General features: G+C 45.8%; 3 protein-coding genes across 3 annotated transcripts in view; 1 reads left to right on the top strand and 2 right to left on the bottom strand.

Moving 5' to 3' along the window:
* Positions 1 to 1,929: 1,929 nt before the first annotated feature.
* Positions 1,930 to 6,532, bottom strand: MRM2 (mitochondrial rRNA methyltransferase 2). The gene is made up of 3 exons (XM_080981275.1): positions 6,395 to 6,532; positions 4,962 to 5,251; positions 1,930 to 3,661 (listed from the first exon to the last, which is right to left on the bottom strand). The coding sequence occupies exons 1-3, from the start codon at positions 6,400 to 6,402 to the stop codon at positions 3,216 to 3,218; spliced, it is 744 nt and encodes a 247-aa protein (XP_080837401.1). The 5' UTR covers positions 6,403 to 6,532; the 3' UTR covers positions 1,930 to 3,215.
* Positions 6,533 to 6,554: 22 nt separating this feature from the next.
* On the top strand, positions 6,555 to 11,836 carry NUDT1 (nudix hydrolase 1). Its single transcript, XM_080981326.1, has 5 exons — positions 6,555 to 6,708; positions 8,205 to 8,366; positions 9,113 to 9,116; positions 10,293 to 10,434; positions 11,092 to 11,836. Exons 2-5 carry the CDS (start codon positions 8,215 to 8,217, stop codon positions 11,262 to 11,264), a joined length of 471 nt encoding a protein of 156 aa, XP_080837452.1. The 5' UTR covers positions 6,555 to 6,708; positions 8,205 to 8,214; the 3' UTR covers positions 11,265 to 11,836.
* A 627-nt stretch (positions 11,837 to 12,463) lies between these two features.
* Positions 12,464 to 24,973, bottom strand: part of SNX8 (sorting nexin 8) — a 37,659-nt gene continuing 25,149 nt past the window's right edge. Inside the window, exons 7-11 of the mRNA XM_080981152.1 lie at positions 23,408 to 23,540; positions 22,279 to 22,347; positions 20,313 to 20,462; positions 19,102 to 19,251; positions 12,464 to 17,257 (exon numbers count right to left, since the gene is read on the bottom strand). Coding sequence (XP_080837278.1) covers positions 17,144 to 17,257; positions 19,102 to 19,251; positions 20,313 to 20,462; positions 22,279 to 22,347; positions 23,408 to 23,540 — 616 coding nt within the window. The 3' untranslated portion in view covers positions 12,464 to 17,143. The remainder of the gene's footprint in view (positions 17,258 to 19,101; positions 19,252 to 20,312; positions 20,463 to 22,278; positions 22,348 to 23,407; positions 23,541 to 24,973) is intronic.

Here is a 24,973-nt window from a genome sequence, read left to right as displayed (position 1 = left end):
GGACCTCAGCGTCTGGGCTGAATGATGGGGGTGGAGACGCTCCTTCAGGTATACTGGAGTCCGTTTATATATAAAGGGCCCCATTACCTTCAGTAGCTTAGGGCCTCATCAAACCTAAATCCGGCCCTGGGCCTCAGCCCTTAGGTGCTTCACCTCCCCTTGAGTAAACACCGTCAAGCCATGATGAGAATGTGAGAATAATATAGCTCATTCTGCTGGACCAGGTCCACCAAGAGGGCTCCTCTGGTTCAGCATCCTCTCTTCACGGTGGCCAACCAGATGTCTCTTCTAGCGAGCAGGACCAGAGCACCGCTCCCCTCCTGTGGTCTCCAGCAACAGGTACCCAGAAGCATTTACTGCCTCCCAACTATGGAGGTGGAATCCTAGAATTGTGGAGTTAGAAGGGACCCCGAGGGTCATCTAGTCCACACACCCCGCAACACAGGGACCTTTTTGCCCCACATACCCTGAGATGAAGAGTCTCATGCTCTGAGCTATCTGCAAACACACAACACAGCATTTGAACACAGCCACTATGGCAACGAATGGCTCCCCTCCAGAGGGGAGGAACAGGCCATTTCTGCGGTGGCTCCCTGTTTGTGGAATGCTCTTCCCGGGGAGGTATATCTGGCACCTTCATTACATATATTTATGCACCAGGCAAAAGTGTTCCTCTTCAACCAGGCCTTGGGCTGATTAAACACTCTATGGCCTTTTAAATGTGTGTATGAGAGGGGAGTTCCTGGTTTGTTTTTGTTCTTGCTCTTATTATGTATCATGTGTTCTCATTCTGTATTTTTGTGTTGTGAAATGCCATGTGGTTTTCAAATGAAGGGTGGTATATAATTTCAATAAATTATTATGATTATCAATTTTCTTCATGAATTTGCCCACTAGTCTTAAAAGTGTCCAAGTTGGTGGCAATCACTGCTTCCTGTGGGAGGAGGGTTCATAGATTATGTGCTGCATTGGGAAGGGCTTTCTTTCTTTTCTTTGGAATATTTTTAATTAGGAATTTCAACATAACAATTCATCAAAAACATATCATCCTCATTCCCCCCCCATTTCTTCCCTCCCCCCCAAAAAGAAAAAAAACCCCACCCACACCAGACTTCCCTCAGCTCCTTTCTCTGGTTTTTCAGCACATGTTATTCTTTGCATATTATAAAATTGTAACGATCCTTAATTTATCTATCTATATATTATCAAGAAGAAATTTGTGTTTATTCAAAACCTGCCAAGGAATCCAGTTCATTTTGTTGTTTCTTTAAGTACTTTGTAAAAGGTTCCCATTCTTCTTTAAAGTCACAGTTACCATTATCATGTAATTTGTGTGTCAATCTCACTTTCTTTTTAAAATTACGGCATGTGTGGCATGTAGAAAGTGGACAGAAGAAAAGGTTCCCCCCCCCCTTGTAACACAAGAATTTGCAGGTATTCAATGAAGCCAAATGCTGGAAGAATCAGAGCAAATAAAAGGACTTGTTCACAATGCCAAAGAATAAACTATGGGACTCGCTCCCACAGTAAGCAAGCAATGCCTACCAACCTGGACGGCTTTAAGAGGATTAGACAGATTCATGGAGAAGGCTGTCAATGGCTCCAAGCCATGATGGCTATGCTCTGCCTCCATTGCCAGAGGCAGTTGCTGGAAACCCCAGAAGGGGAGAGAGCTCTTGAACGTGGGTCATGCTTGCAGATAGCCCAATAGATGCATCTGGTTGGCCACTGTGAGAACAGGATGCCGGACTAAATGGGCCACTGGCCTGATCCAGCAGGCTCTTCTTCTGTTGTTAATTAAATTAATTAAATTAATTGAAAATAGAAGGAATGGTAAGAAGCAAGGAAGTGAGATGGGTGGGTAGAGGGGCATGAAGTACTGTAAGATGGCTTTGGAGGCCATAGAAGAATACAGAGAACTCTGCACACTGAAGAAATCCATAAATTTTAATAAAGGTTATCACAAGCAAGACATTCTGATCGTTCAGTAGAGGGAGAGATGTTGCTGGTCTATCCTCTCACTTTCTACCTGGTCCTTTTAACTGGAGCTTCAATGACAGCAAGAAGGCCCTCCATGACTTAGTACCAGAGGAGCGAAATTGTTGTTTTCCTGAGCTCATGTCAGGACAGAAACACATGGGGTTTTGACGGATCACTTTCTTCTCACTCCCCATATCCAAGCAACCAAAATTGATTAGTGGCAACCCCATGCAATGCCAGCAGAGTATTGCTGCTTTCCCGTCATCTGTAGCAACTAGCAACCATTGGGCCCACTCCAACCTTGATGGCCAGCCTTCTGCCCTTTCTCCCCTCTCCTCCAAACCAGAAGATGAAAGACAGTTGTGTGGAAAGAGGGAGTGTTGGTCACAGGCCTGAAAAAGTTTCCCATTCTTGGGGTAGAGGCTGCAAATTAGGGCCCTCTCTGCCCCAGCCTGTTTGCAGGGCAGCCTCACAGTCAGGATTACAATTCCTTTTCCTCTTAAAAGATCTGTGAACCACCACATTTCAACATGGGTTTGCTAAACCTCTAGTGCTCCTCCCCAAACAAGTTCCTCAGTGTGTCCTCTGAACATCCCCATCTGAAGGAAAGGGAAGCAGGATGAGAACAAGTATTGTTACAAGTTGCATAACTGTACAGTGCAGCATCGTTGCATTGATCAGCGTTACACTTTGTACAAATGGCATTTAAGAAAAAGTGATTTCAGAGGAAACATCTGTCAACTGTTATGTCTCCATGTTCTAGTTTTAAGAAAAAGTGATTTCAGAGGAAACATCTGTCAACTGTTATGTCTCCATGTTCTAGTTTTAAATGAGTAAGCGGGGAAGGGGCACATTCCAGAGGCAGAACAGTTGCTTTGAATGCAGAAGGTCTCAGGTGTCTCCAGGTAGGGCTGGAAAGAACTCTTGCCTGAAACCCTGGGGTTCCTAGCTGACTAATATCTATCCAACACTTGGTGCTGTTTTGTGTGTTGTTAAAGCTGAACTGGGCTCTTAATGACCTCTAGATTTTATTTAGTTATTATAAATATTTTTATACCACCCTTCAGTCATATTTCCTGGTTATTTCAAAGGGAAGAAGATCTGTTGCAATAGCTGGCAAATGAGGTCCACAACCCTCCAAAGATACAAAAACTCTAGACCTTCAGCCCTCTGCCAGCTAAAATCAATTCTGCAGCTTTCATCAAATGTACCACACAAAGCACGCACACAGTGGCTCATGTTTCTGATGCCCTGCGGGCTGCTTGTTTGTATGATTTCGCCAGGTAATATCTCTCGGCAGATTCCTTCCTACTGGCTTGGAGTTTTAAGGTCTTCACCTCCTGGAAGTCTTGCATCAGTCTCTTTTGCAGGAGATGGCTCTCCCCTCCATCCCAGTACTTGCAGAGCATGGTTCCTCCAGGTTCCAAAATGTGCTGAGCCAGATCCAAAAGAGACAGGCAGAGATGGATCAACTTATGATGATCTAGTTGCCGGATACCAGTAGCATTGGGTGCCATGTCGCTCAGGATAACATCCACCATCCCTTTAGGGAGCACTTCCTGGATTTTCTTTTGGGTCATTGGATCTGTGATGTCAGCGCGAGGTAAGAGGACTGCTCCTTCCAGAGGAAAAACATGAAGGAGGTCAACTCCAAGAACAAAGCCGATTGGGGCATCTGGATCTAGAAAACAGAAGTGTGAAACTAAGAAGGCAGCCTTTAAATGTGCAATCTATCCAGTGGGGTGTAATGGCTAAAGCGTCAGACTAGGACTTGAGAGACCAGGGAACGAATACCTCCTTCTCAACTTGCCTTAGGAAGTTTCATCGCATTCACTATCCACAACCTTCCTACACAGATGCTGACTAAGTACTGTCAGCCTCACCCATGCCTGGCACAAGAATCCATTCCAGCCCATAAACGATATTTTTAGCAAGCCTCCCCATAACAAGCTATTTGACAAGCAACCCTTTCTGTAAAGATCAATATTTCAGAAATCATCCTCATCTATCACTGTCTCGTATTGTCGTCAAGCCACTCAAGAGTCAGCCAGCAACAACATTTTCCGCTTTCAGAGCACTTTTACTGACATTAATGAATTAAACCAAGTTCCTCCGAGACAACCCTCGCCTTCGTTTTCCAGAGGGAGAACCCATGATAGTAAATTAATTCTCTGGCAAGGATGGAAACAGCATTTATAAAAGACAAGGGGGAGAAGGGGGAGCATTCCCAGCCAAGTATCATGTGTCACATTGTTTATTTATTTAAGCTAAAGATAGATGGCTATAAATAGACAAGCAGCTATAGGACAATCATGACATCTTATGGGGAGCTTTCAAAAGCACAAAACCAGACAAACAGAAAGACAGGTCCCTACTCCTACAGAGATTACAGGCTAAAATAAACTATGGGAAAGGACAACTAGAAACAAGGGTGGTGGAGGAAACAAGTAATGAATATATATTCATTTAATTTATAGCCTGCCTCTCTTCCAACATGGGACTTTAGGGGATATCCATGCATTGACCAGATCAGCCACATAAGGAGGGCCATAGGTCCTGAAGGAGACAAAATAAGTCCTGCAGCCTCATTTCTTGGGGAAACATTTTCCAGTCTCCAAGGATTCAAAAGACACTGCTTGGACATTTTAAAAAAACGCAAAACTATGAGGGTTAAATACTTGTGGCTTTATTTGAAAATGAAAGTGATAAAGCCAGGTGTCTACACTGCTGTGACACATCTGCCCCACAGCAATTATAACTAAATGTAGAAATGAGTCACAGATTACAAGGCAGGTCAGCAGTGGCTCTAACCACCCATAGTTTTAATTCAGGAATGGGAAACGTCCAGTCTTTCAGGTGCTGCTCGACTCCAATACCCATCAACCCCAGACAGCATCAGAATGATCAGAAGTCATGGGCATTGTAGTTCAGCAACCTCTGTAGAGCCGCATGTGCTTTGCTCCTGTTCTAAATGCACTCACCAGAACCCGTAGCATTGACTCTCTGGACTGCAACCTGAGCCCAAGCACCAGGGGCCGTGCCACAGTCTATCACACGCAGCCCAGGGCAAAGGATGCGGTATTTGTCATCTACTTCCAGCAGTTTGTAGACACTCCGGCAACGATAGTGCTCCTTCTTGGCCTTCTTCACATAAGGGTCACTGAAATGCCGCTCCAGCCAACGATGCTCTGCTCCCGTTTTGCTTTTCAGAAACTGTACAGCAGTGTGGATCCTCTGGTGCTGTAGCAAAAGATTTGGCATTTTCCAGTATCTATCGGGGAGGGAAGGGCAAATTATTCTACTGCTCAATGGGCACAAACCATCTGATGACTATGGACCTGAATCTAGAATTTGGCACCTGATTGTCTGGATTATCAACACCCTTCCCAATTTATGTTTCTAAAATAAATGCACTTCTGTAATCCAAACCCCCAATCCACCATGCTGGAAGGGGTTTGCGTGAGGATGAGGTGCCCTTCTGCTCATCCCTGCCTGGATCCACTGGCCTCTGGCAGCAAGGAGCATCTTAGTGGCATAGGTGCCATCTATGCAGGGCTGGCGGGGCCCAGGACTCCCCAAATTTTCAATGAAGGAGTCTTCCCCCCCCCCCCAATTTGGCGTGGTGGCACATGCATGCCATGGAGAATCCACACGACACGTCAGTATGCCCCTGTGACATGCGTAGAGTGATGCAGGAGGGAAGGCAGTTGCAGGAGGGAAGGCAGTGCCCCTGCCAGTGAGCCCATCCAAAAAGGTGGGCAGAAGCTACTAGAGGAAGACTAGAAAATGGGAAACTTTTGTGGCAGGGAGAGAGTGGAGCTGGGCTGGCACAGGACCCACTGAATTTTAACCCACTTCCCATCAGCCCCAGCGATGCACCTTTAGTAGGTGGTCCCTGACCACTGGTCCTGTTAGCTAGGGATGATGGGAGTTGTCCCAAAACATCTGGAGGGCTGCGTTTGGGGATGCCTGCCGAAGAGCAAAGCTCAGTTCCTAGAGCATGAGACTCCTAATCTCAGGGTCGTGGGTTCGAACAAAAGGTTCCTGCATCGCAGGGGGTTGGACTAGATGACCCTGGGGATCCCTTCCAACTCGCACAATCCTATGATCCTACGATTCACAGGGCGAATGTTTTCCACTCCACCACGTGCAAACCCAAGGAACAACTCCACACAAGCGGCCGACTAAGGCATCTTTAGCCGCGTGAAGCTCCGGTGCAGAGAAAGGGAAGGCGGCGGGAGGAAGCGGGCTGCCCTCCCGGAGGCGTCAAGGGGAGGCGGGGCGCCGCCTGGCAAGCCTTCGCCCGGTCGGCCGGCCGCCCTGAGGGGGTTGTCAGGAGGCCGCTCCCCGGTCCCGGACCGGAAGAGAGCCGCTGGCTGCTCTCGGGAGTCCGGCCTCGCTTCCCGCTGCTTACCGGCTCATGACTTCGCCCTCCGCGAGGGCCGCTTCTTAGAGAGGGGGACGCATTTGGATGTTGCACCAACCTGGGACGCTCCCTCAAGCGTCCCTCCGGGGAACGGCGCCTCGTGCGTTGCGTTCCGCCGCACATTGGCACCTGGGCTGAAAGAGAGAGAGAGAGAGAGAGAAATATATCATTTCTTTTTCTTCTTTTGAGCAAGCTCTTCCTCTTCCTCCTTAGCGAGCACCGCCTCGAGAAGGTCCCCGCCTGCTCGCCGGGTTGCATTTTCCCGCCTTGCTGTAGAAGCGGCCACAGGGATCTTTGGTCTGGTAGGAAAGGCGATGTTTTAAAGCTTTTAATGTTTAACAGACCATTGTATTTTAATATTTTGTTGGAAGCCGACCAGAGTGGCTGGGGAAACCCAGCCAGATGGGCGGGGTATAAATAAAAAAAATATTATTATTATTATTATTATTATTATTTAAAGGCTGCGATATTCCACAATCCCCTCTTAGGGCAACAGCTTCTTTAGGGCAGCCAATACGTCCTCGAAGTAGCTTCATATTACTTGGTAGTTGGGGGGGGGACACATTATTTTGCTTATTGTTTCCTTTATTGTTTGTGCACCGCTAATGTTTTTTATTACTATTGGGGGAGACTGGGGGGGTGGGCCTTGTTTCTCCAATATGTTGCATGGCATCAGGGGTGCCAACTTGAATAAAATATTGGCGGGAGGTAAGCCCCACCCCCACATAATTGAGCATGTGACATGGCACATGCACACCATTTGAATGGCAATGGCCATCAACTTTGGGGGGGCCCAGCCCCCTCAAATATTTTATTGGGAGGGGCAAAGGGGCCTCGACCCCTAGGTTTTGGCGCCTATGCATGGAAAATTAATGTGCTATTTATTTATCTGTTTGTTTATTTCATAAAATGTAATACACCGCTTGCTTTAAGAAAAAGCCTCAAAGTGCTTCACAAAAGGTAAAACTATCAAATCAAGAAAAAATCACAACCCTACTTTAAAACATACAAAGGTTAAATACTTAAACCGATTGAAATTACCTCAACTTTCTAAAACGTCTGGATCAGCTTGTTGAAACAAGAATGTTTTTAACAGGCGCTGAAAATAGTAGGGTGAAGGCTTCTACTTGATCTAATAGGCCGTTTTGAAGTGCAGGTGCTGCCGTACTAAGCAATTGAGTTCTTGCAAATTGCAGAATGGGTATTATATGGCACCTGTAGTAGTGCCAATTCCGTCTGTCGAAGCAGTCAAGTGGGCACATGTAGGGTAAAGTGATCTCACAGGTAAACTGGTCCCAAGTTGTTATGGGCTTTATATGCTAATAGTAACATGATTCCCCTCCCTTTCTATGGTATAATGTAGTTATGTTATATTTCAATGTACATGTTTTGGATACTTTTTGGCTGGCAAGCAACTAATAAAGCTTAACAAATAAGAATGATGATTTTGTGATATATGGATTGGTGTGGTGAATAAATTGGCTCCAAGAAAGTTTTTGTGGTCTTTCTAATGGGCCAATAAGCCTGCATTTATTTTCCACAACCACCTTGTGGGGTAGGTTAGGCTGAGAAACTGATAATGGTCAGAGCTGGGTGGGGATTTGAACCCTAATCCCCCAGTCCAGCACTTTGACAAGCATACCACATTGGCTTTATGTCGGCTTCTGAAGAGCGGTGGCTCCCATAAGTCCCACTGCGCCTTCCACACCTGTTGTTAAATCTGCTAGCTGTTGTAGTCTGCTAAGCTTCATTGATTCTGAGCACACATTATCTGCTGCTGGTCTCCTTGCCTTTGTAGAGCTTAAAGCATGCTGACAACAAAAGTATTCACTCTGGTCCTGGTGGTGCAACCACGGCGAGTCTTGCTGGGCATGAAAAAACGTGGATTTGGGGCTGGGCTCTGGAATGGATTTGGAGGGAAGTTGCAGCCTGGCGAGACAGTTGAGCAGGCAGCAAAAAGGTAAGACATGACACCAGGCCAACACAGGTCTTCCTAGTGCCTGTAATAGATGGTTTATTCATTATAGGCATGTTTTAAATATTATTTACAGAAAATACAGACATTCAGTCATATAAACAATAACATTTAAAAATATACATTTTAATGTATAAAACAAACATTTATATCCTTATGTATTAAAATTCCTTCCTTCAGGGATAGCCTGAGGAACTGAGGCAGATAGTAGTGATGATGAGAGATGAATTTCTAGGCCTTATAGACAAAATAAAAACTGACAAATTGCTGGGTCCAGCTGACATCAACCCAAAAATTTTCAAAGAATTCAAATGTGGAATTGCTGAGCTTCTAACAAAAATATGCTACTTGTCAATAAAATCAGCCTCCATACCTGGGGACTAGTCACACTTCTCTGAAGTCTCTCAGCCTCACTCACCTCACAGAATGTTTGCTGTGGGGGAGGAGGGGAAAGGAAATGGTTAGCTGCTTTGAGACTCCTTAAGGGGAGTGAAGGGCAGGATATCAAGTCCAAACTCCTCCTCCTCCTCCCCCTCTTCTTCTTCTTCTTCTTCTTCTTCTTCTTCTTCTTCTTCTTCTTCCTAATTGCTGCAGTGTACATGGCAAAGCTTTCACTCTGTTGTGAGGGAAATGCCTTCTTTTAGAGGCTGCCACCACGTTCCAGGAAGGTTTTCTAAAACTAGCCAAAACATTAAATCAAAGGGGTAATTCTGAAAAATGGAAGCTATCAGAGAGGTGCCAGAGTGATGCTGAAAACCCTGCCCAGGGTTCCCATTATCCGTGATGGGGAGTGAAAGCCAGAAATATCCAACAGCACACATTACTCATAGCTAAAGACAGGTCTAATTAACAGCATCAGCTAAACATCCACAGGCTTTCAGAATATTAGCAATTCTCTCTCAGTTGGAAGAATAATAGGGGAGCCGAGAAACAACCATCTGCCAGCATCAGGTACAAAGTGAACAGTTTAAACTGCAATTAATGCCTGCTTCCAAAGTATGGGCAGCACAGTGATAGATACCCACTGGCATGGGCAGAAGGCAAGAGCACATGATTCTAAAGCTCACACCAGGCTTTCCCATATAATGCCAAATAGCATCTGAACCAGCTCTTAAGTATGCTTACAGTAGCTGGATTTGTTGTACCGTATTAGCCCAAATATAAGCCACACTTTTCCCCCAAATTCCGACAGGGAAAAGTTAATGTGCGGCTTATATCTGCCACCATACACCACCAAAGCGGCACAGCTTTCTGCCCCCACCCCCGGAAGCAGCCTGGGAGTGTGGGGCAATGGCGCACCGCTCCCAAGCCTCCCCTGAGCTGTCGGGGGGGGGGAGGCCGCCGGCAAAGCTGCATAGCTGCCTCCTGGCACTACCTCCCCAAGCCTGCACTGGCTGCCCCCTGTTCAGGGCAGTAGTGGCGGGAGGAGGGTGTACAGCATGCTCGAAACTGGGTGTCAGCACCAGCTTGGGCAGCGGGGCACCAAGCGTGGCCACCGCCCATCCCTCGGCAGTACCACCCTGGATGGGGGCAGCCAGCACTGGCTTGGGGAGGTAGTGCCGGGAAGCAGTAGTACCAGGAGGCAGGCGCACAGCGCGATCGGAACTGGGCGCCCCCCCATCCCCCATTCAGGGTGGGAGTGCCAGGAGGCGGGCCGCACCCACAAATAATCCTTTAAAATTCAAGGTGCGGGTTATTTGCAGGTGCGTCTTATATTCGGGCCAATACGGTATATTGGAGTTGGTATAATCAGGTGAAGTCAAGTGCAAGAATCCAGGCCAAATGTCCCACTGTTTTTCAATGAGATCTGTGTCATTACTGTTGGGGAAGTCTCTTTTTTTTCTGGAAAACAGAAGCATCAATTAGCTCATGCACTCTTACTACAAAATTAACCTTGCTCATTATATTCAGCTACAGGAAGAAAGTGGACTGATGGTGGACACCTTGCAGAAGATGGGACAAATAACTTTTGAGTTTGTGGGCAACACTGAGCTGATGGAAGTCCATATTTTCCGCACCGACAGTTTTCAAGGAGACCCCACAGAAAGCGATGGTAGGAATGTGGTTGGGAGTGGAAGAATCATAGGAATACTTGCCCTTTTAATTCCTTTCTACTTTCCCCAATCTTACAAGTATGAAGTGCTGGATCTTTCAGATAAAGAATTCCACCCACCCACCTCCAGGGTTACTGGGGACACGGGATGGTTTCATCTTTCCATCACCCAACCAGCTCCCATAATTATTTGGCTAGAACTTGTGAGGAGTAAGGCTGCATCGTGCATTAAATGAGCACACCTTTAACTGCTCAGAAAAGTTGTCTGGTTATTGCAGACTGTGTAGGGTGGGAGGAGTGGCTACAAACCATCATAGCTGTGTTCTGTCTCCGAGGTCGGAGGCAGTAAGTGGTTCTGAATGCCAGTTGGTGGAAACCACAGGAGGAAATGGGGGGCCCTTTCTAGAGGCCAACCAATTTGAACACCAGGATCCGCTGTTTTGTAGAAAGTGGTTTGAGAGAGATGTAGCATGTCCCCTGGTATGTGCATACAATTTTCCTTTGTTTGTCTTTGTTTCTGGTGAAACATTTTTTTTTTAATCAATCCACAAACTTAGCAGACGTGGGGCGAGTGCAGAGACCAAAAATAATTTAAAGAAGATCTGTTTTGGTCCTTAATCCTTCTTCCCTTGTGTGCATGTTCCCGCTTCCCTGCAGAAATGCGTCCACAATGGTTTGACCTGGACCAGGTGCCTTTCAAGAACATGTGGCCAGATGATATCTACTGGTTTCCTCTTCTGCTCCAGAAGAAGAAGTTCCTTGGCTACTTTAAGTTCCAGGGGCAGGACACTATCTTAGAATACACCCTGAAAGAAGTGGAGAAGATATAAGAGCAGACCAAGGACGTTAAGCACTTCACGGTTGAGATGTGAACCATTGGCCATATTGGCCGAGAACCAAGCAGTTAAGAACTTGACACAAATGACCCTTTCCATCAGCTCCACGGCGAAGGAAACAACTCTCTCCCGCAAGTGCGAGGCTAGCGACAAAGCAGGGCAGCTGCTCTCTTGCAGGAGACAAAGGGCAACACTTCTTAGGCATGCACAACTGCCTAACTGCTGACTGTTCCTATTTCAACATATAGGCCAACAATTTCACTTTGCAGCAAAAGCCGGGTTAGTGCCTTCTTTAAATAGTGTTGTCTTTCTGTATTGTGTTTGGGGTCCAGCTCCTCCGTTCTTGAGTAGATGTTAAACTGGTTGCACGTTAGTGGCTTAGCTTTTTTCTCCTTCCCGGTAGTGGTTATGGACAGAAGCTACACATCCCAAAGGCGACCACTTCTATGCAGAAGTTTTATTGACTGTAATGGCAAGCAGGAGAGAGACTAGTGAGTCGCTTCAGGGCATGAGGCATCATTTCCAGGTGTAGTTCGTGTTAAAAATAAAAGTCCCAATATACTGTTTTTCTCAGTGCGGCCAACTGGAGGATTTCAAAACACCTAATTTGTTGTTGTTGCTGAGTCGTTTAGTCATGTCCGACTCTTCGTGACCCCATGGACCAGAGCACGCCAGGCACTTCTGTCTTCCACTGCCTCCCGCAGTTTGGTCAAACTCATGCTGGTAGCTTCGAGAACACTGCCCAACCATCCCTTCCTCTGTCGTCCCCTTCTCCTTGTGCCCTCCATCTTTCCCAACATCAGAGTCTTTTCCAGGGAGTCTTCTCTTCTCACGAGGTGGCCAAAGTCTTGGAGCCTCAGCTTCAGGATCTGTCCTTCCAGTGAGCACTAGCAGTGCTCCTGCTAGCAGTGCATAAAAGACACCCAGCCCTCTCCCGCTCTTAGTGACTAGTATTCACTAGCATCTTGCTTCTGAACATGTGGGGATGTATATATTCTAATAGCAATCCCAGTTCTATATGGTAATCTGCATAGAACCAAAATGTGCCATCCACATGCAAAGAGGAAGCTATCTTTAGGCTTTGGGGGTCTCCCAGCATTTGTAGAAGAATAGGCTTAAGGAAAGAAAATCTAAGAGGGCAAACAGCCCAAGGGAGATCCCTCTTATCATAACTAAAAGCCAGTGAGAATACGTCAGTCTTAATGTGCCCTTTTATTTCTTCTGTTTTAAATGTCTGTCATTCAGTCTCCTCAGTTTGAGTGTTCATTGCTCCACACGCAGCCAAGAAATAACCAGTCACACATCAAGAGGCTTGAGTAACCAAGCACCCTGACACATCTCAAAGACGAGTAATAAATTTGCAACTGAATTAAACTTTTAATTTTTTTATACAAGTTTCATACATCATTCACAAACACACATTTTTGTAACATTTGATAGATTCTTATTTTTTTTGGATAGTCATAAAATCTGTAAACATTTTTTTTAGTTTATCAGCTGTAGTAAGACGTTCTCCAATTCCTGCAGTTTGATAAAGTGCTTTATTTATTTTTTTAAAAAAACAAAACAAAAAACACTATGCAAAGTGAGAAGGAGACATGAAATTTGCAAATTTCAAAAATACTGGGAAGAAAAGCACCCCTTATCAACTGGCGGTTTCTAAAGGGGAGGGGAGAGGTTAAAGAGTTGAGAGTTTGCCAGTTGTTCCACCTGGCATTCCGAGTTTTGCCGTTGAAATATAACTTCCCTTTAAGGCTTAAGACATTTACACACCGCAGAGCTATTCTCACTTCTTACATGGATGTGGCTTCCCCAAAAGAGTGAACACATAAAAAACTGCTCTCCAAGTAGAGACTAGATTTTCTGTCCAACAAGAGCAGCCTCTTTGACTAGCAGTTTTATGCAGCTGTCCTTTGACTAGGCAAAGCTGGAGGAAAACTAAAACCACATTAAAGGCGTTTGTCTCAGTCACCCATTAATGCCATAAAGTTATGTGCACATGAATGAGTAAACCGCACAGATTTTGGTGGGGTTTACTTCAGAGTAAACATGTATGTTCAGAGCCACGCACTCCTGTGCTCACTGGGAAGCAAGTCCCACCATGTTCAAAAGGGACTTGTGTATAAAATGGAATACAAGAAGATGATGGCTTTTCGGATGCTGCAAAAACATCCATTTCATGTGGCGCATGCGCAATTAAGCCAGTTTGGTCCTCCTGAAGAAGGCGAAGCCCCCCAGTGGAAGGCACCATAGGCAGCTTATGCCTGCCCTCTTTTGTTATCAACAAACAAAACGAAACCTTGCTGGCTGCTCAAGCTTGAAGAAATAAGATTAATACTTTTAATTTGCATTATAAACTCTTTCAAAAATATACTATTTTAACATATAAAAGAAAAGGCAGGTCAGTTTTTCTGCAAAAAAAAGTAGAAATGTGCACTTTGCAGGCTTTCAGGCTGGTTTGCAGCCCGAGTCCCCCTAGGCAGTGTGCTTAAACCAGGCATGACCAACCTGGTGCCCTTTGGGTGTTTTGGAGAACAGCTCCTGCCAGCCCCAGCCAGCACAAGTAGCCCTTAACTAATAGGCAAGGAGAAAGCCCCAAGGCCTACCTGAGCCATCGGTTTGGTCCTAAGCAGGTGAAATATCCCGACACCAGAGTTGGACACTGATGAGGTCCTTGTGTTGGTCAGAGCTATTCCCTGCATAGGGGAGAGGCCTGCAGCTTCTGATAGCTATTTAAAGGAGGAGAAACCAGGAGGTTGCCCCTTGGGGGGAAAAACAAGGCAAGGAAAGGAGGGAAGTCTGGAGAAAAGGCTCCTAATCCCTCCAGTCATAAAGGGCAAAACATGTGCTTCAAAAACTAACAGACTTATATTTACATTGAGGCAAGTGTACTGTTAAGGCACATGTAGATTTGTTTTGAAATATGGTCCCAAGAACGCAGAGAAGCCTGTGGAGAGGGAGCCAGGACCTCCCTCCTTTCATATATTTTATCTATGAAACACACACATCCCTCAGCGAAGGCAGATCTAACACAAAACGTCACAACAGAATGTCCACCTGCAGTAGGAATCTGGTTCTGCAATTTGCAAGATTACAGACCAGTCGATCCAACCATGTTTAATCCCACCCACCCCCCATGCTACAGAGGGGCTGCCTGCTTTTTAGTCTCGTAATTTAAAAAAAACCAGGACAATACCATTAACCTGGCTACACGTTTATGCTTTGCCTTCCCTCACCTGCTATGCACTATGTGGATTAAGGGGAAGTTACCCTGGTGACAACATAGGCAACATTCCTGCTGCAAACTTGTGAGGGGCGGTGGTTGTTTTCCAGAGCCTGACCCTGGAGAGGAGGAGGCCCCTTTGAATCTCAAAATTAAGATCCATCTTTCCCAGTGATTGAAACAAGACGCCATTACATCCAGTGGAAGGAGAGCTGGGTCAGAAATTCGAATAGAGGGACTTTCATTGCATTCTGTACTGGGGTCTATTGATAAGGATACAGCCTCCTTCCAATGTATCTGACAGCAAGGGACAACCATTACACTCTCCTCCTCAACCACACGTATCTTGCAATTCTAAAGGGAAGAATGAAGCAAATGCTTCACACACCTTTTGAAGCTGGAAATAATGGGGCTGCTTCAATGTGACCCCCATGTCATGCTTCTGAAAAACGGCTGATGGCTGCATACTTCCATACTGCAGTGAGCATATGCAGATAATTTTTTTTAAAGCACCGAAAATGTGGGAGACAAAACACAACCAAACAGATAAAATATATGAAATGCATACCAGCGAAAAATATAAACCGCAAGATATCTGAATTAACAGACCATATCAGAAAGCAGTTCAGAATATATTAAAATGTATTTATCTATATCTCTAAATCAGACTAATAAATCTCCCAGCCAGTAAAATAGCAAACACTAAAGTGTGTGAAGTTAATATATTTGCTTGCTCAATTCATTGTTGATTTTCTCTTTAATTCATCCTTAAGGTATTATACTTGGGTGAGTAGTATTTGATACTATCTCAGTTTAGCAACTTTGAAATCTGTGCCTCATTCCTTTGTGGAATGCTAAATTCTTTTTTGACTTCATTAGTCCCATTTGGAAATAAGTGTGTATTTGATATACAAATTATTCTTATATTCCGCATGGCTTTCTAAAGACGGCCTTTAATGTAGATATTCCACATTACATCTTCCTGTCATGGTTTTCACCATTTGCATTTGATATATTTTGGAGAGGATACAGCTTCCTTGCGTGTGTACATCACTGCAAGCACACCATGCTGGAACAGAAGCATATGCAAAAGAAGTTTTCTGCTAGAAAAGGTCTAATTTCAACTGTCCCTTTGGTCCCTGGCCAGCAGTTGGTTTTGCTGGAGAACCACTTTTAAGAAGTGGGAGGTGGCAAAGGTATCAACTGCCACACGCAATGTGAACTGCTGGTATGCCCTAATGCCACACACGCAGCTCCCTTTCTGCACATTGTGACTGTTTATATGATACCACCTGAAAACACAACTCAATTGTCCTTTTCTCAATTCAAATTGAAGCCAGTTTGGAGGGAAATGCATCAAACTGCAGTACTCTATAAGGAATGAACGGATCATAGAATTGTAGAGTTGGAAGGGAACCCCAAAGGTCCTTTAGTCCAACCCCCTGCAATGCAGGAATCTCAACTAAAGCATCCATGGCAGATGGCCGTAGATATGGCTTGTGGTTCACGTCACATGCTCACCACTTCCCAAACACGCTGTAGGAGCACACTTGATGCAGAGTAAATGGGAGTGTGTACACAGCGCTTATGTCTTTGGGCAGGCGATTGGGCAGCGACAGATTTGGCCCATGGCACTCTGCTCACCCTCACCTTTGCCACCTGCATTCTCAGGAACATATAAAGCAAGGCACATAGGAAGCTGCCTTATACCAGATCAGACTATTGCCCATCTAGCCCAGTCCTGTCTTGTCTGGCAGACAGTGGCCCTCTAGAGACTCAGGCAGAGAAGGACCCTCCCCAACCTTCACCTGCTGCGTGAGCCTTCTAATGGGAGATGGCAAGCACTGAATCTGGGAGCTGTGACCACTGAGTGCTGATCCCTCCCTTAATAAAATAAAATTAAAACTCACAAGAATCCTTTGAGGATAGTTACTTTGCAAAAGAGTTGCTTTCCTAGGGCCAATCAATAAACTCCAAAAATATTCAAATTGAAGAGTGTATCAGCAACAGAAGGCTCCTAGCAGAGAATAAAACCAAAGCTTTTGGAGCAAAGAAATTAATCTTCACCCCAGAGTCCTTCAAAAACAATATAAAAGGCGAGAGACTGATGCTCAACTCTCAGCTTAATACCAAGATCTGAATAAGCCTTCTGGCTGAACAAGCAGCCTTCTTGTGCCTCCTTCTACTTGAGCGAGTCAGGAAGTCTTCCACTAATGTGATTTTCCCATTTCACCCAAATTGGCAAACTACGGTATGGTCAACAGCTTCAGAGCAGGCCAGTACATTAAGCCAACATCACACCATGGTTTACTATTGTGGCTTATTCCAAAGCTGCTAACCACAGCTTCCTGGTTCGGATGAATGGGAAACAAGTGAAAGATTCACTGCTGTGTTTGATCAGTCGCATGAAGGGACTGTGCGCACAAGCAAAACTGATGAAGCGGAGATAACAACCATTTGAACTTGCTCATTCTCGCTCTACGCACTGTCACATTTCCCGGCAGCCCATATATCATGGAGCAGCTCAAAGCAGCAAAACGAAACAACAAGGACTAATATAGCCAATGGGAGGAGACTTCTCAACATTCGTATGCGCAGGAGAACAAGCTCCTCCCTTTCGCTCCCTATCACGCCCCACAGTCCAAAAGCATTAACTAGGAAAGAAGTTGACTTCCTGGGAGGACAAGGGAATAGCTGACAAGTTGCTTGATCCAGAGAAAAGGCAGCTCAGCTTCGGCTTCAGTTCATTCCAGACTTTGCTCATCTAAAGGGAGGAGGAGGAGGAGAATAATAATAATAATAATAATAATAATAATAATAATAATAAATTTTATTTATACCCCGCCCTCCCCAGCCAAGGCCGGGCTCAGGGCGGCTAACAACCAATAATAAAAACAAGTTGAATGAATACAACTTAAAAACAAGATTAAAATGCAACATTAAAATGCAGCCTCATCACAGGAGCAGAAAGGAAAAAAGAGGGGGAGGGAATCAGATTGACTCCAAGCCAAAGGCCAGGCGGAACAACTCTGTCTTACAGGCCCTGCAGAAAGAAATCAGATCCTGCAGGGCCCTGGTCTCATGAGAGAGAGCGTGCCACCAGGCCGGGGCCAGTGTTGAAAAAGCCCTGGCTCTGGTTGACGCTAATCTGACTTCCTTAGGGCCCGGGACCTCTAGGGTGTTGCTATTTATGGACCTTAAGGTCCTCCATGGGGCATACCATGGAGAAGAGGAGAGAAGGGCACAATTTGGCATTCAGGCAAGTCAGCGAGGTCCTTGAGGGGCTGCACCCAAGGCAGCGTTGTGGGGCGGGGGAAGCATGCCTCAAGAGTAAGCCAAACTTTTACAGAAGACTGAACCCCCGACTTTTTCAAGCCTTGTACTGCTTCAAAGCAGCCCACTTGTTGCCATTAGTAAATTGCTCTTTTGGAAACAGCAATATGGAGAGAGAGATGGAAAATGTTGTGGAGGGGGTGGGAGTGGAGTATCCCGGCTGACTAGCACAAACCCAGAACAAGGAACTCTCTACTCCGCAACACTGGGTTGCAGGTCCCATGCATTCATTAATAAATAAATACACACTGGCTTAGAGGGAATTCTGCCTTCACCAAACCCAAAAAGAACTGGGAATTCTCACGGGGGACACTTAAAAAAACCAAACTGGCAGAAGCTGAAAGGAACGATCGCCCATCAAGTATCTATTTATATAGACACAGAAAGATATACAGATAGGCTGCAAATATTTTTAAAAATTTGTGCTGTTTTGTTTTCCATTCTGGGCTCCTGTGAGAAACAACTGAATAAGTACAGTGGTACCTCGCAAGACGAATGCCTCGCAAGACGAAAGAGTTTTCCGTTTTTTGAGTCGTTCCACAAGACGAATTTCCCTATGGGCTTGCTTCGCAAGACGAAACGTCTTGCGAGTTCTTGCGAGTTTGTTTCCTTTTTCTTAAAGCCGCTAAGCCGTTAATAGCCGCTAAGCCGCTAAGCCGTTAATAGCCGCTAAGCCACTAAGCCGCTAATAGCCGTGCTTCGCAAGACGAAAAAACCGCAAGACGAAGAGACTCGCGGAACGGATTAATTTCGTCTTGCGAGGCACCACTGTAAAACAGTGGTACCTCAGGTTAAATACTTAATTCGTTCCGGAGGTCGGTTCTTAACCTGAAACTGTTCTTAACCTGAAGCACCACTTTAGCTGATGGGGCCTCCCGCTGCTGCTGCGCTGCCGGAGCATGATTTCTGTTCTCATCCTGAAGCAAAGTTCTTAACCCGAGGCACTATTTCTGGGTTAGCGGAGTCTGTAACCTGAAGCGTATGTAACCTGAAGCATATGTAACCCGAGGTACAATCGTATCTTGGAAGCCAAATGAAATCCGTTCTGGAAGTCCGTTCAGAAACCAAAGTGCAGCTTCTGATTGGCTGCAGGAAGCTCTTGCCGCCAATCGGAAGCTGCGCCAGCCACATCAGATGTTGGGGTTCCAAAGAACATTCGCAAACCGGAACACTCTCTTCTGGGTTTGCAGCATTTGGGAGCCAAAACGTCCATGTACAAAGGCGTTCAGGATCCAAGGTACGACTGTAACAGCAATTATTTTTAAAAGCGCTCACCTCCTTGTGACCTTGGATCTGTGAATTGACAAAAGCCCCCAAGATGTGAGATGTTAGAGGAAGGTAAATGTGGATCAGTTGGGTCTCTTGGTGCAGACAGTACAGTGAGAAGTAATTCCGCAGCTCCATAGTCAGAATAGCATTCTCTTGCTGTTAAAAGAGGAAGAGAGATTGGTGGGATGCTCCTGAAGCAAACACAGAGGGCAGGATGGATGCAATATATGTAACTCAGCAGTTGTCTCTCATGCTAGAATGGGGCGATTTAAGCTCCCGTTTCTGGAGCTTGAGCACCCACAACAGTAAGAGCCCCAGAGGTTTGTACGCAACCACAAAGGTGAGGCAGCAAGTCATTATCAACAAGGGGAGGCTGTTATTGGACATGCTGCCTTAACAACCACGGGGTTTGCCCAACCTGTCAGTGACTCACATATACAGCAGGATACAAACACAACTGAGAGTGCAGGGGGCAGCAAGAAAAAAGCAGATGCCTTTATTTCTTGACCAGGTCAGGCCATACAAAGCCTATTATCCCCTTCCTTGCTCCGCTGAAGCAGCTTCCTGTACTTCCCAGGCTCCCCAGATCTGGACTAGGAGACCTAATCCCCTATGAGACTCTCTATGTCTTTTAGGGACAAAGCTCCACATCTCATCTTTTACAAAGTGCTTTCTCTTTGGTGGTGCTCTGTCAACAGGAGCCTGCTTAGCCCCATCTTTTCGGGCTTTCCACCAAGCTACAACCTGGCCTTGTAAGCAAATACATGCTGTCGATTGTCGGATCCAGTTTACTTTTTGGTTTTACCTGTTTGGTTTTTGTTAACCTGGGAATGCTTGATTCCTGGATGTTCTTTGAGACTTTAGCAGGAGTTTTAGATGGTTTTAGCATTTTCCTTTTTTAACGTGCCACATGTATACCACTCTGGGTATTGTTATGGTCAGAACACATGATCCACAACTAAATCAAAGAGGTAACTCTACACTACTCGGAGTGTGTCTTTGTTTTCACCCAGCCCAGCAGTATTTTCCTATTTTGCACAGACACTGAAGGTGACTAAAACCCAAAACCACTCTGAACCATTGGAAATCTAGACTAGCAAGAGTATCACAAGCCACTGCCCACAGCCAGGTGGGCTAGACACTTGTCTGGAGAGAATGCACAAAGCCCTGAATGCTTAGAAAGTACATACAATGGGAGAAGAAGCAGGAAATTGTACCTCCACTATTCGGGATTCCAGCTGCTCCACAGACTCTGGCTCTTTGTTCTGCACTGTGGCGCTCATCATCTGCCTCTTCATCATGCTGTATTTATGCAAGGCTCTCTGATGCTTGTGCAGAACTCCCTTCTCGTGCCGCTCGCAAAGATCCTACATCGCAGAGAGAAAAGTCAGGTCATCCTATAAAAGAGGATGCTTTCTATACAACTCAGATCCACATAACAGTGGTATAAAGAGGTGTGGGATATAGCTATTAATGATGAATTAACATGTGCCATTAAGGTAAGATGGGGAATAGACAGGAGAAATGATTTCCAGGAGATATAGAAGGTGTTTTTAGAATTTGTACTGTTAAAGTGGAAAGGGATCAAACCATCACAAGAAGTGTTGAAATTTTGGGAGGTTGGATAGTTATAATGGAATGGTCTCAGTGGTGGGGTGAAAATTTTTGTTCTTATTTATTATTATTACTTTGTCAAAATAAAAAATAAAAATGGGGGGGGGGGAGAACCACAGAACATGCTGGGAAGATAGCACAGGAGAATTGATAAAAAAAGAAATAAAAGGTTCTGCAATGCTAATATAAGCCCGCCCATATATTAAAGACCTCATCCAGAAGACCTCATCCATCCCAAACCCTTGTTTGGTTGGAACAATGGAGAGGGCTTTTTCTGTGGATGCACCCAGAGATGCCATCTTTCAGGGTGGCCTCCCTCCACTGGAGCATACAGACCTCCCTGTTTCAAAAAGGCTTTTGGTCTGTAGAGATTGAGTTTTACCACCACTTGGCTTTTACTGTTTGACTCTCCAGTTTGCATTTTAAATGCACTGCAGGAAACTGTTCGCTGCCAGAAACGTGTGTGTGTGTGTGTGTGTGTGTGTGTGTGTGTTTTGTATTTTATGCTCTGTGTTTCGTGCCATATATCTAAAATGCTTAATAAAAAGATTTGCAAAAAGACCATCTTGGCCAATCTTGCTCCAAGAAATAATTATTATTTTTATGCTGCAGTCAATTTCAAAGAAGTTAAAAAGAATTACCATCTTTTTTAAAAAGGTTTGTAAATAGCAGGTAGCATTTGGAGACACAGGAGGTTGTCAAGGGCAAAAATAATGAGCACACTGGGGGGGAAATAATGAGCACAGCAGAGTTTCTTCTCTGCCAGCACAGTCTAAATGCTTACCTGCATCACTTCCCAATATCAGAATTAAACAGATCTCTTGAGCTGGGAAGTTTTTCATTCAGATCTCATATTTGCCACGATTTCACTATGTGGGCCTTAAGCAACATACCTTTTCTCAGCCTCTACCCCCCCCATCTGTAATAGGGGGGACGTACTACATTCATACCCCACCAATCAGACATAATTGGCTCCCATAGTGAATTAAAACACCACAGGAAGTTAAAATACATCATACAAATGCAATACAAAATCTTACGGATACATGGGTGTGAGTAGGATAAGGGACTGGTTCACATGTTACACTAAACCATGGCTTTGCAATACTTAGACAAGCCTCTGACCCAGAGCAAAACAGAGATTACTTTCAGCTTCAAAGAACCGCAGTTTAATGTTGCATGCAGACCAGGAACCCTTGTTTAAAACAGACAACTGTTAGTTAAAACAAGACATTGTCTTAATTTATGGTTTGAAGTTGGCTGTTTAGCAACTAACCATAGTTTGTGTAAACCAGGATTCCTGGTTTTGAACGTAACACTAAACTGAGATGATCTGAAACTGAAAATAACCTTGGCCATATTTCCTACCCTGCTCCACTTCCCAGGGCCAGCACACAGCCCTGAAAAAGGCCCAACTTGCCACCAGAACCTCCCAAATGTCTAGTTTGGCCTCCCAACTCATTCCTTGGATAGTTTTCCATTAAGCCTCATGTAACGCCCTCAAGCAAGCAGACACAGCTGTTTCTGAGCCATTCACTCACACACTGGCAGGGAGAAAGCAGGGCTTACTTTATAGGACTGGAGCAAGTCCAGGAAAAGGTTCAGCTTCTCCACCACATCATTCTCTTCCTGTTTACCCTAGAAAGCAGAAGGGCAAATGAGTGAAAGAAACAGGGTGGACTTGGGCTGCAGTCCATCCAGGCACAGAACACGGGGAAAGACATTTCCAAGTCTCTTGTCCCAACATCTCCAGTCTCAAAGACCTACAGTGGGAGCACCCTGGACTAACAGGCTTAGATGCCAAGGCTGTCCATCTAAGCAGGGCCTGAGAAAGGGAAGTGATGAGCCAGGAGGCTCCGACTGGGAATCTGGAAACAGGGTTCAATGCCTTGCTCTTTAAGCCACCGGGGCTGCAAAGAGGATGACCTGGCTGACCACTGCCGCTCTGCAGCGCCACACCAATAATGACTGAAAGCTGTTGTGCAGTTAGCTCATCAGCCAGGCAGAATCGGATGGTTTGAGGAGCCATCAGGGGCACACCCGGCCTTATATAATAACCACACCCTCCGACTGCAATCCCCACTCTAAGGCATTTGACAGCCAGGCTGGCTGCTCTACAGGAGCTTCATATGGCTGTCAAAACAAACAGATGACTATTCACAGCAGAAAGAGAGAGGAGCAAAGTGTCCCCAAGTTCAGAGAGAAAAAGGAGTGATTGAGGAGAGAGAGCGTGTGTGCCAAGACCACTCTTCAATTAATCAGCATCTTCCCCCTTAAACATATTCATGCACATGCACCAAGCCACCACAGTGCTGCAAGTGTGGAGAATTTAGGTCGGGTTCCTTCCAGTGATGTATAGGTCACAGAAGGGCACAGATCCTCCTCCTTTTCTCAAGGAGATGGAGAAGTGTCAGGTACGCAAATCTGGGTGGGTGTGGAGCTCAAGTTATGACTCCCGTGCCTCATCTTCCTTTCTCTGGGCCACTGGCCTTTTAGAACCTGTCTGCCCTGGGCTGTGCTACTTGCTTCTGACCCCTCCAGATGATAACCAGTATCCCTATGAACCAGAAACATGGCTGTTTGCAGGTCTGATCCTGCAGGGCCCTGAATTTTGATATTGGGGGGAGGAGTGCTATGGGGAAAGAGGGGCACAACTACAAAGCCCGTTTCCTTCAAGGAAGAAGCAGCAGGAGCTCACCTGTTGAACAGCTTTGTCAGCCAGAAGTGCAAATTCGACAGAAAGGCCTTTCAGGGCCTGTTTGAGGTTTCCCCAAGCACTATTGTTCAAAGAAGCCCAGGAAGGGAGTGGGGTTGTGTCGGAGCCCAGAGCACTACAGGAAGAAAAGAAGCATGCAAGAGGGTCTAGGAAGAGACTTCCACAAAGCCCACAGGCTGCCCAAGGGTCCCCTGTCCCAAATTACAGCTCTGTTTTCTTCTTTAACTAGACCCTCATTATGCTTTGCAACTCAAGCCCCTTCCCCCAACCCCAACCCCAGTGCACACCCCGTTCTTCTGCAGCTGACAGCTACAGAGGATAAAGTGATCAGTGATCATTGTCAGAGTTGCCTGTGATCTGGATCAAAAATGAAAAACACAGTTTTGCAATAATGTAAATAGGATCCTGCCACTTGCACACATTTTGCAAACTGAGCAAAATGTGTATATATTAATTTGTTTACACACTTCCAAGCACATCATTGCAAACCGCCCCCCCCCCAGGTGCTAGAAACTTGCTTTAAACAAAATGAAAGCAGATTCCAAATTCTGCACCCACCATCAAATCCTGTGCTTGGTCAGTGCTATCACAGAATCACAATGTTTACACAGCCTTGGTCATTGTACCCAGAGGCGGAGCTAGATGCTCCAGCACCTGGAGCAGCGCTCATGCTGTGCACCTGGGGGGAGGTGCCACGAGCGGCAAGCCTCCCAGGGGATTGCCACCTATGGCGAGTGTGCCAGGGGGTTGCCGCCTGCAGCGAGCGGTAAGTGTCCCGGGGGGTGCTGCGAGTGGTCCAGGGGGGCAGAGCGGCAATGTCACACCCCCATCAGGGATGACACCTGCAGCGGGCCGCACCCACCACACCCCTTTCCTCCGCCAGTGATTGTACCCATCTGCAAAATTAAGGCTTGTTCAGATCTAACATAGGGCAACACATAGCAGCCAGCAGAAAGAAAGACTTAAATCAGTTGGTGCAGGCAGTGCCCCGTGTGGCCACACTGAGGGCAGCCACTTATTGCAATTCCACTCTCCAGTCTTCCCTGGTAGCTCTGTGTATATTAAACTCAAGCTGTCCTAGCCTTTTTAGGGAGCATGCAATCAGGAAGCACACCTTTCTTCAGATTATTCATGTTCCATCAGAAAAGGTGGAGACTAGCTCCAAAGTTCCGCATGGAACAGGACTGTGAGCTCATACAGACACACAGTTCTTGCAAAAAGGTATCGCGCCTCTGCCACTAAGAATCAAACCAGATGAGATAAAGGTCACCTGTTGTGGAATTTCTTCAAATGCTGGCAAATAGAAGCAGTGGGACACTTGATGTGGATCAGGGCAGCAGCACAGAGGAAGGAAAGCAACACCTTCTCTCTCTGCAGCACTTCCCCAAGTTTCTAAGACTCCAGTCCCATCCTCTAAAGAAGTTGCTATCTGCCCCATTTGGGGAAACATTCATGTACACAGGGAACACCTTTGTGTACAGAGCTTAAGGGGACGAACAGGTTTTGGGTGAGGGTGATGGGAAGATGTGATTTGTTTCAGAAAAACAG

This window comes from Podarcis pityusensis (genome assembly GCF_964106645.2).
Source record: "Podarcis pityusensis genome assembly, chromosome: 14".
Lineage (NCBI taxonomy): Eukaryota > Metazoa > Chordata > Lepidosauria > Squamata > Lacertidae > Podarcis > Podarcis pityusensis.
Note: the sequence above shows the minus strand (reverse complement) of the source record. Positions and strands in the feature narration are given on the sequence as shown.

Bases quoted from the DNA above. Each gene is read 5' to 3' on its own strand.
- MRM2 (XM_080981275.1), bottom strand. The intron at 3,662-4,961 runs GTGAGTGCATTT...TCTGTTTTCTAG, and splicing joins AGTCAATGCTACGGGTTCTG to ATCCAGATGCCCCAATCGGC.
- NUDT1 (XM_080981326.1), top strand. From the start codon at position 8,215: ATGCTGACAACAAAAGTATTCACTCTGGTCCTGGTGGTGCAACCACGG. The intron at 10,435-11,091 runs GTAGGAATGTGG...GCTTCCCTGCAG, and splicing joins AGACCCCACAGAAAGCGATG to AAATGCGTCCACAATGGTTT.